The 10,496-nt window shown below is 48.8% G+C and overlaps 2 protein-coding genes across 3 annotated transcripts in view; both read right to left on the bottom strand.

Annotated features, from left to right (window-relative positions):
• The window catches only part of ATP6V0D1 (ATPase H+ transporting V0 subunit d1), a 39,207-nt gene extending 31,750 nt beyond the window's left edge, over positions 1-7,457 (bottom strand). The window contains exon 1 of one of the 2 annotated variants that reach the window (XM_044932054.2): positions 7,212-7,457. In XM_044932054.2, coding sequence (XP_044787989.1) covers positions 7,212-7,341 — 130 coding nt within the window. In that variant the 5' untranslated portion in view covers positions 7,342-7,457. The remainder of the gene's footprint in view (positions 1-7,211) is intronic. The other variant, XM_006072037.4, reaches the window with a different exon arrangement.
• Positions 7,458-8,158: 701 nt separating this feature from the next.
• On the bottom strand, positions 8,159-10,106 carry LOC102406663 (agouti related neuropeptide). The gene is made up of 4 exons (XM_006072035.4): positions 9,082-10,106; positions 8,835-8,967; positions 8,586-8,677; positions 8,159-8,396 (listed from the first exon to the last, which is right to left on the bottom strand). Exons 1-4 carry the CDS (start codon positions 9,124-9,126, stop codon positions 8,214-8,216), a joined length of 453 nt encoding a protein of 150 aa, XP_006072097.2. The 5' UTR covers positions 9,127-10,106; the 3' UTR covers positions 8,159-8,213.
• Positions 10,107-10,496: the final 390 nt, after the last annotated feature.

Consider the following 10,496-nt stretch of genomic DNA (forward strand, 5'->3'; position numbering starts at 1 on the left):
ACAAAGATAAACTCTTTCCAGCCACATTCCTGGCCACATCACAATTAGTGCTGAATACCTAACTGTGCCACTAATAACTCATTAGTGCCACTCCTGGAGACACCATCTATGTTTGCATCTTCAGTTTGATGTGGCCAAGACCAGCCTGGAGTCTCACTTTCCTCTTCCTATAGAAGACTGCCTCTTGTGAAATAATGTTGAAATGCAGAAGAAAATGCTGTAATGAACAGAAGGCAAGTGAGTCACGACAGAGAGGGAAAAAGTGCTCTGGAAGACAACCAGCAAATCAAGCATGTGAGCTCTTCAACCATGATCCCTGAGCATCTAATTCACTGGCTGAGGAAAACCATCCTTGGGACCACCGAGCTCACATGGAAGCTGAGAATATCACAGAGCTCCCCCTCCTGAATGTTAATATATTTCTTTACAACAGGAAGGAGATGCGCTGAATGGTCCAAGTGTCAGGGAGAGCCCCCATTCCAAATTAGGAACTCACATCTGGTACCCATCAGCCGAGTTACAGCTGCATAATCCAGCAAGTCACATGCTTTTTCAGTATTTTCCAAGTTTCTGAGTAAGAGGAGAGCTAATTCATTGCAAAATCCTGGAAATAATGACCAACTCAGCAACAATGAGGAACCCCTGGACTCAGATTATGGTCCCTAAATATCTTTTTTCCTATAAAAAGAAACAGGTTGCCTAAGAGAAATGATGACTCTAGGTCTGGATCAAAAAATGTACAAGATAACATTAGAATATACTGTCATCTCAGCAGTAAAGATTACAGGGTTATGTCAAAAAACTTATACAATAGGCAGCATATTGTATCATCTCCCATTGGCCAAAGGACAATTTGAGCATCAATAAAGTTGAGAGACTGAAGCACAACAAATGTATTAAAAGCCTGTGTGTTATGATTCTAAACAAACAAAAAGAAGAGTAAACAAACCTCATTAGTCATCTTTGCAGGATGTTGGAAAACCAACTCATTATTTTGGAAGCTAGACCAACCTAGATAGCATATTCAAAAGCAGAGACATTACTTTGCCAACAAAGGTTCGTCTAGTCAAGGCTATGGTTTTTCCTGTGGTCATGTATTGATGTGAGAGTTGGACTGTGAAGAAGGCTGAGCGCCAAAGAATTGATGCCTTTGAACTGTGGTGTTGGAGAAGACTCTTGAGAGTCCCTTGGACTGCAAGGAGATCCATCCAGTCCATTCTGAAGGAGATCAGCCCTGGGATTTCTTTGGAGGGAATGATGCTGAAGCTGAAACTCCAGTACTTTGGCCACCTCATGCGAAGAGCTGACTCATTGGAAAAGACTCTGATGCTGGGAGGGATTGGGGGCAAGAGGAGAAGGGGACGACAGAGGATGAGATGGCTGGATGGCATCACTGACTCGATGGACGTGAGTCTGAGTGAACTCCGGGAGTTTGTGATGGACAGGGAGGCCTGGTGTGCTGCGATTCATGGGGTCGCAAAGAGTCAGACACGACTGAGCGACTGAACTGAACTAACTGAACTGAAATAAGGGAAATAATCAAGTATTTATCTTGCCTCTCCTATACAGATGGTATGTCAAGGTAATCAAGTACTAGATTCAAAGTACTACAGGGTTCAAAGTACTAGAACTTTCCAGCTTTAGAAGGAATTCTGCTAGCAATTCCAGAAGGAAAGATAAAATTAAAATATTACCATTTTGCAACCCCTAATGAAATCACGGTTCTAGGCAATAAACATCAATGATTCCTTTGGCATAAAAAGAGAAACAACTAAACAGAAACAGCTTTCAATAGAAACACAAACATTACCTATTAAATATTGCTTTTAACAAATAACCCGATTCTAATTAAGTTTCTTGATCTAACTACCAATTAACAAGGGGCACGTTAAACTATACAGCAGAGAGAAAACCAGCAAAACTGAGATGAAGGAAAATCTATAGGGAGGTGGGAGGCAGGTTCAGGATGGGGAACACACGTACACCCATGGCTGATTCATGTCAATGTATGGCAAAAACCACTACAATATTGTAAAGTAACTAGCCTCCAATTAAATTAATTTAAAAAAAGGAAAATCTGTAAATTAAATGACCCAGCTTCTTCAACAAATAAAAGGAAAAGTGAAAGAGAAAACCTATATACTAAAAGACTTGTGACAGCATCAATTGCTTGACTGATGGATCATAACCGGACTCCAAGTGAAACAAATTGTATTAAAAAATCATTTGAGACAATCAGACAAATTTAAACCCTAAGTGGATATTTGATGACACCCAAAACTAATGTTTCTTTTAAAGGAGGAATAATAGGGTTGTGGTTATGTTAACAAAAAAGTCATGATCTTTTTTTAGAAACACCAAAATATTTACAGCTGAAATGATACACTGTCTGGGATTGACTTCAAAATAACTGGAGTGGGGTGATAAATGCAGCTATTATCAACACAAGATTGATAAAGGTAACAAGAACTGAACAAGTTGTAATTAGGTGTCTATTACTTACAGAGTCATTATACTATTCCCTCCAATTTATATATGTTTAATGATTTCCATAATAAATGAAAGTGAATGATAAGCAGTTTTTAAAAGGAAAGGGGAGACTTTGGAGGGCACAACCAGAGCCTCACTCATACTTGTATTCCCAGCAGCCAGTCAAATTAATAGCAGTGCTTTTAGGCTGAAACCAAGGTCAAAGCTGAGGGTTCAAGATCAGAACTATGTTAATCCCTGGAACACCTACTTGGCTCTTTATTTGGCCCAGAAGCTTGCACAGAGTAAGCCTTCAGGAAGTGCGTTTTTGAATGAACAAATGAAGACTCGAACATCGAAATAGTGCTACACATATTCCTCACGATCTGAAATATGTTCACTTAGTCACATACAAACACCTCAAAATCAGCCAGCTTCTGCAGAAGGTGGTGCCCCAAGCCACCACTCTCTGCCCCCACGTCCAGGGCCGAGGGGCCGGGGCTTCCTCTCCTGGGCTCACCTCAATTAAAAAAAATTTTTTAATTTTATTCATTGGCTGCAACAGGTATTAGTTGCGGCATAAAGGCTTCCATAGTTGTGTTGCGGGGGCTTAATTGCTCCAAGGCACGTGGGATCTTAGTTCCCTGATCAGGGATTGAACCCATGTCCCCTGCAGGGCAAGGCAAATTCTTAACCACTGGACTACCAGGGAAGTCCCTCACCCCAATTTTTTTAAACCAAGGGTCTGAATTCCCAGATTTGTGCTCTCATCCTCCAAACCCCACCAGCCAGGACTCCTTTTGGTCCCACTGAAGGCCTAACTATTTCTCCCCAACCTGCTGGTCTCTCTGCCTGAAATGCTCCCGCCCGGCACACCCCATCTCACACCCACCCCAGCTCTTGCTCAACTGGCTCCTCATGGTTCACACTTCATCTGGAAAATCCTTTTCTCAGCAGGGCCTTAACCAGCCCTCCTTAAAGAGAGTTCACCTCTGATTCTCTATCACTTCTCCATTGTCCTTTTCACAAGCATCACCCTTAATATTCCTTTGCTTGACCGTAACAGTAATAGCAGTTAACACACTGACTGAGTACTTACCATGTGCCAAGTTCATGCCAAGTGTTTTACAGGGATTATCTTTTTTTTTTTTCCCTAAACAGTTCTCTTTATTTATTTGGCCGCACTGTGAGGCATGTGGGATCTTAGCTCCCCATCAGGGATCAAACCCATGCCCCCTGCATTGGAATGCAGAGTCTTAACCACTGGGCTGCCAGGGAAGTCCCTAAAAGAATTATTTTGTTTAGCCTTCACAATCGCTCCATCAGTAAATATATATATATATATTTTTTTTTTCTTTTTTTTTTTTTTTTGCTAAGTCGCTTCAGTTGTGTCCGACTCTGCGTGACCTCACAGACAGCAGCCACCAGGCTCCCCCGTCCCTGGGATTCTCCAGGCAAGAATACTGGAGTGGGTTGCCATTTCCTTCTCCAATGCATGAAAGTGAAAAGTCAAAGTGAAGTCGCTCACTCGTGTTCGACTCTTAGCGACCTCATGGACTGCAGCCTGCCGGGCTCCTCCGTCCATGGGACTTTCCAGGCAAGAGTACTGGAGTGGGGTGCCATTGCCTTAAATTTGTATTTATTATTATTAACCTTTTGCAAATGATGAAACTCAGGACAGAGCAGTTACAGGGCCACAGAGCCCTGAAATAGTAAGCCCACACTTGTAACCACTGTGCTACACCGATTGCTTAATGTCTTTTCCTGGCCCCTTACAGTCTCCACCCTCAGACTTTAAGGGAACAAGAGAACATTATTCAACAAAGTATCTCAAATCCTACCACAGTGCCTGGCATAAAACAGGTGCTCCCTAAGTATATGTGGAATGCATGAAAGCATTCAAAGCAATACTGTGTTAAAAGGAAAAAAAAAAGTAACACTATGTGATTTCTCTTTCTCTATCTCTGACCCACCTCCTCTTCCCCACAAGTCCCTAGGCACAGGACCCAGCTTCCAGAAGGTATTAAGCACATGCAGAAATACTTAGAGCTGGGAAGAGCTTTTGTGACCACCCAGCTCTGTCCCCTCAGTTCACCAAGAGGTAGGACTTTCCCCTATCTCTGAGAAGAGACAAGCAAGGTGGACAATGGAGGATACATGGACTTCAGAGGTCCTAAGAGACCAAGTTCTAGGAAAAGAGGTCAGTAGCAGATGCTCTGAGGAAGTGGAATGCAGGAAGGAGGGCGAGGGTGTGGTGGAGGATCAAGAAGTACTGGCCCTACCTCGCAGAACAAACACCCACTCACCACCCAATGCCCCGAGCCTTCTGGAAACTGTCCCATTTCTAAACATATTCTTTGGAAGCCTCATCTTCTCAAGATACACCTATAGATCTCACCAGGGACCACAGGCTTCCTTGGTTTCTCCTTCCCACCTTCCTCCCCACTCTTTCCCTTTTCCCTGGAGATAAGGAGGCAAAAGCATTCAGGAACAAAGGGCTGGAGGCCAGGCCTCTGATGTGACCTTCAGAAGGCCTTCTTGTAGAGGACAAGAAGAGTTTCTGGGCACTTCTTCCTGCCTCTGGTTATCTCCAGACCCTGAAATTCCTGAGCATATCCATCAGAGTCCCAAGAATCTCAAACTCTAAGTTAAGTGATTTCTAGGAAAGCAGCCCAGACACCACAAGAGCTGCAACTGGATGGAGGGGGCCAAAATTCTAGCCTAGCATGGCCACAAAGGGGTTCTCAGATGGTATGGTACAGGGTCTGGGCCTTAAAGAGTAAGAATCACTGGGCTTCACCAGGATAAGAAAGAAACAGAGGAAGTGGCATACGCAAATAATCCTGAAAGGAGCTAACATTTATCTATCTCAGTGCTTGGTGCTGAGCTAAGTGTTTTACACATAATAACTTGTTGTTATCTAAGGATTTGGTGAGACAGGCACTGTTAATGTGTCAGATGAAGGATCCAAGGCCTAAAGGTGTTGAATAACTTGGTTAAATTAGGTGATTCAGTAACTGGTGGGGCTGGGATTCAGTCAGATTTGAAAGTCCAAAGTCCACCACAAAATGTGCACCAAAAGTTGGGAGTGGCTTACATGAAGGAAAGGAACATATGTGAAAGAGTGAGGGAATCGCTGAATGTCACACTGAAGGACTGGATGGTGATCCACAAGGAGGACCATGTGTGAGCAGTGCTGTAGGAAGAATGGCCTAATGTGTTTATGGAGGATGATGAAAGATCTTTTGGGAACTCTGTGTCCCCAGAAACTCTACAGGGGTGGGACAGGAGGGCAGCAGCAGGAGTGAGGAAAGCCTAAAAAAGAAACAAATTTACCAAATGCCAGTTGGTAATCTAAGCTATCCACATTCAGATTTAAGCAAATAAAGATCTTCCTCCAGTCCCAGTCAGTCCACAAAATTCCCATTAAATACCACTGTGTGCCACCCTGCCCTGTGCAGCCTCCCTGTTTCTCCTCTGTTTGCCACAGTGAGGACAATGAGGCTGCTGGCAAGTTCCTACAACCCAGCACAACCACTCTCATCAGGGAGGTGAAAGACATTTTTTGCACATTTACGTTAAAACCATAATGCCCACAATCGTATTTGAACTTCACTAAGTTTTAAAATTTTAAAGGATTTATTTTCACATCACTGGCCTAGTTTGCAAGATCCATAATAACTGTTTGGTTGGTTGTTTTTTTTTTTGTTTGTTTGTTTTTTTTTTTATTGAGCTCACTTTTAACCTCAGTAAATTTATAATGAGAAAATTTTCTCCTGAACGTGAATCATCCGGCCATCTTCCCGCTCCAGCTACCAACCAGAAGGCTAGCAGTACTTCTGTTCAAGGCATATCACCTGGAGGTCAGGGATGGGAGCTCACAGCCCAGCCACTGTGCCCTTCAGTACCACCTAGGGGTCAGGGGTGGGAAGGGAGAGGAAAAAGAGAAGGCTGGACTCAGGGAAGTCGATGCTGTGCCTCAGGGAGTCAATCCCACTTCGGAGATGCGCATCCTGAGAAGAAAGGGAAACTCCACTTCTCACCACTCCTGTGCTAAGCAACCCTATCTGAACACGCATCCTCATGGAGGGGGTGGGAATTATTGTCAGATACACGTGTATGAACCTCCAGACTTTCAGGGCTCTCCCAAACACTGCCTTCAGGAGTGAAGTGCCTTCAGCATCCCCAGCCAGTGGATCGGCGACGGAAGGACAACTCTAGCTAAGCTGGCCCAGCAATTGTCCCGAAAGGCTCACTCCGCAGGAAAACACAATGATGCCAAAGGCCTTGGTGTACGTGTTGGGAGGGAAAGCAGGGGACTTTTCCGATTAGCTTCCCTAAGCGCTGCCAGGAGACAGCTCTCTCGCTACGTCAGGATAAAGAGACTTGTATGAGCACATCTCGCAGCAACTAACCACTCCCAAGAGGCCCTGTCTTCCAAACTACACGTCGGGCAAAACGGAGAAAGAAGCGGCCCCAGCAGAGGCGAACCACTACGGTTCTTAATTAAAGCTTCTTTTGCGTTTGGGCCTTCACGGAGCTGCAACTAGAGGTACATTCCCTTCCGGCGCACCCATCAGCTCCTGGATTCCCAGCAGGCCTTTCAGGCCCAGATCCGGCTCCCCGACCTCTCAGGCCCTTCGAGCACCCCCAGATCCCCCTCCCAGACCTCAGAACCTTCAGGCCTGGCTCGATCTCCTTGCCGGGCTTTCGAGGCCCAGCACCCCGGCCCCGCGGCTCACCCTCGAGCGTCTCGCACTGCACCAGGTTGAGGTAGTCCGCCTGGCTGAGCACCCCAGCCTTCAGGCCGCGCACCAGTCCCTCCAAGTAGCCATTGTCCACGTTGAAGTAAAGCTCCGGGAAGAACGACATGGCTGCGGCGGGGCGGCTGGACCGGAGGGCCCGGACCGGCCGGCACGCAGCACAACTCTTAAGATCAGCTGACTCGGCGCCCACAGCAGGCTGTCAAGAGCGTCAGGTGACGCGCAAGCGGCTCACGTGACCACGACGGGGCGGGGCTCCGTTTCCAGACGATTTCAGTGCAGAACGCTTGCGCAGGTGTAGGCTGCGGCCTGCCCTCTGGCGCCTGCGCGCTGAGGGGAGGCGGAGGCGGCCCTCCTGCTCCCTGGAGGGAGAGGCTTGGAATGTTCCAGGCCAGCCGCTTGGTGGCGCCCGTGATGCGGGGGATTCGATTGGGCCTTCACTCTAGATTTTCTGAGTCTGGTATACCCTGGTGCTGTGACAGCCCCAGAAGTAAAGATGGGAGTGGGCGGCCCCTCTTTTGCTTGGAAATGTTCCAGACTGTTGAGCCATCCTTCCTCTGAGAGGGACTGAGGTCCGGTGAGGGCCATGCTTCGCTAAGAGTCACGCGTCGAGTTAGCCGCAAGCAGGCCCTGGAGCCTGAGGCTTGTTAGCATGCTGGGAGGTACAACCCCTCTGCCGCCCTGTGACCCCCTTTCTCGCATTTATCATCAGAGATTCTCAAGAGCAGGAGCGCGGCCCTCCTCTGTTTCTCCCAGCGGTGCCTGGCGCTCTAAGAGCTCGCATGTAAGTGGCTCTTGATGGGATAACGCAGGCCCTGGAGTAAGGGGAGTGTGTGTGGTGTCGTGGCTTAGAGGAACCTTCGCCCCTGCCGAGATCTCCCCCACCTCCGACGGCGGTCACGTTCGAAATAACGCCACAACCCTGGGGTTGGTTCCATCCTTTTATTGGTGCTCCCCAGCCCCGACCCAGACATCAACCAGCTAGGTGCGGCTGCAGGGGTTCGTGGTGGTACCCAGCTTGCGGCAGTAGCAGAAGGCGTTGAAGAAACGGCAATAGCACGTGGCGCACGGGTCACAGCAGGGTACCTGGTGTCCCAGACAGGATTCATGCAGCCTTACGCAGCGACGTGGGGAGCGTGGCTTGCGTCCTTCCGGATCTAGCACCTGCAGGGTTTGGGGAACATGGGCCTCCAAAGGCAGGTTCAGGGACCTGCCCTGATCAAGTTAGGAGAGGAGTGGAGCATGGGGAAGGATGGTCTGCAGTGTTGCCCCAGGTGAGAGAGTCAAGTAGAGATAGAGATTGACGCCCCCCATTTAAATATTGTGGCCACACCCCTTGCCCTGAGCAGTTACCTCTGCTAAGGCCTTGGCCTCTGCCTCCTGCAGCAGCGACTCTTCGGCCTGTTCCTCCGTTATCCTCTTCAGCGAGGGTTGCAGGCTTAGGCCTGGGACAGGTAATGTGAGGGCAGAAACCCCCCATGCACAAGACACCGCCTCCCAGGCCTGGGATTGGGGAGGGGGAAAGAGGCTAATACAAGGCAGAACAATTTGTGACCAGAGAGTGTCCAGGCCCCACCCAGCCCCATCACTGCCCACACTGACCTTGGAACTCTAGGAATAAGGCTTCCTCAGGCCTTCCGATGCCCTCCAGGGGAGCAGGGCCCATTTGGGCCCCCTGCATGGGGGGCATTGCCAGCAGCAGGGCACAGCTCAGCAGTACTGCAGTCAGCATGGCCTGGCTCAGCGGGAAAACCCACCACTTAGTCCATCTTCATCCCTGGAGCACCCTCTAGGTGCCCTATCCCAGACCTCTAGAGAGTAGGAGTCTCAGCCCAACCTGAGGACTTACCTCTGCTTGCTGGATCCTTGCCCCAGGAGTTGCTGACCATTCCATGTCCCCTGCTTATATGGCAGGATCTAATGAAGGGCCCACACGTGACTGCTTCCTGCAGCCAGGGTATGAGGGGCCCTCCCCAGAAGGTGGGAGCATGATTCAGGCCTCTCTCACTGGAACCAAGGCTCTACAAGAGGGGTGCCCATCTCCAATTTGGAGTGAGGTCTCCGGGAGCCCATCAAAATTTGGGAACAAGATAGGGTGCCCAGGGCCCCCAAATTTCTGCAGGACAGGGACCTGGGGGATGGGTAGGCCGGAGTCATTAGCAGTAACAAGGCAGGCAGCCCTGAACGCTTAATTTAATTTGTGGCCCTGGAGATGGTCATTCAGACCCTACGCATGGCATGTTTCCTTTGTTTCCAGGAACTTGGGTCAAGGGCATTGAAAGGGGGGTGATGGGCCAGTGGCCAAAGCCAGGTGGGGTTGGGGTGCAGACCCAGACCCTGGGTTTTGGATAGGAGAAAGGAAGGGAAAAGAACACTTAGCCAAAAATAGGCCCTCTGCCTCCCTCTCTGGATCTATCCCTGCTCCCCTTCTTCCTCCAGGTTTCTCCAAGATCCCACCCCTGCTCCTACCCCCACAGCATTTTCTGCCTGCAGTTCCTGGAAACCAAGGTGACTGAACAGACTGTTCTCTCCCCAGGTGGGCGAGCAGCTTCAAAGTAAAAAGCTTTCAGACCGCCTGCTTCATTAGTGCTAATGGCTGCTCCTTTCCGCCCTGTGTTGTCAGACTTTTGCCCATGCCTGGTCGCGTCAGCACAAGGCGAGTGTGAGGCCTGCCATTTCATAGAGATGGTGGGACACACAGGACTTCCTGCCTCAGCCTCCCCTCACCACCACCTCCCCAAAGGGCACTTTATCACACGCTTGCCAGTTGGGGAAAGGGATGCAGGCTGAATCAGCTTCCAGGACTTGATGTACAATCTGAGCTGACCTAAGACAGCAGGAGGATGAAGAGGCTGTTGGGGCTCGCAGCCCGGGTTCACATGGGCTATTTTGATCAGGGCGAGGCCTAAGGAAGTCCTTCTAGAAAGTGGTTGAAAACCATAGGTTATCATCTGGAGCTCAGTGGCTGTCTTCACTTGGGTATGTGGACACAGGGTATTGGCCTCAGGGACTGCCCAGGTCCCTGGTTAGGTCCGATGGGGAAGACAATCAAGAAAAACAACCATCAAAACATAGTGGAGGGACTTCCCTGGTGGTCCAGTAGTTAAGACTCCATGCTCCCAGTGCAGGGGACTTGGGTTTGATCTCTGGTCAGGGAACTAAGATACCACATGCCACACAGCATGAAAATGAAAGTGAAGTGGCTCAGTTGTGTCTGACTCTTTGCTTCCCAGTGAGCTGTAGTCTACCAGGTTCCTCCGTCCA

Source organism: Bubalus bubalis, chromosome 18 (genome assembly GCF_019923935.1).
Source record: "Bubalus bubalis isolate 160015118507 breed Murrah chromosome 18, NDDB_SH_1, whole genome shotgun sequence".
Taxonomy (NCBI): domain Eukaryota; kingdom Metazoa; phylum Chordata; class Mammalia; order Artiodactyla; family Bovidae; genus Bubalus; species Bubalus bubalis.

Bases quoted from the DNA above. Each gene is read 5' to 3' on its own strand.
- LOC102406663 (XM_006072035.4), bottom strand. From the start codon at position 9,126: ATGGAATGGTCAGCAACTCCTGGGGCAAGGATCCAGCAAGCAGAG. The intron at 8,678-8,834 runs GTCAGTGTGGGC...TACCTGTCCCAG, and splicing joins CTTATTCCTAGAGTTCCAAG to GCCTAAGCCTGCAACCCTCG. The intron at 8,397-8,585 runs GTAACTGCTCAG...CAAACCCTGCAG, and splicing joins AGGCCAAGGCCTTAGCAGAG to GTGCTAGATCCGGAAGGACG.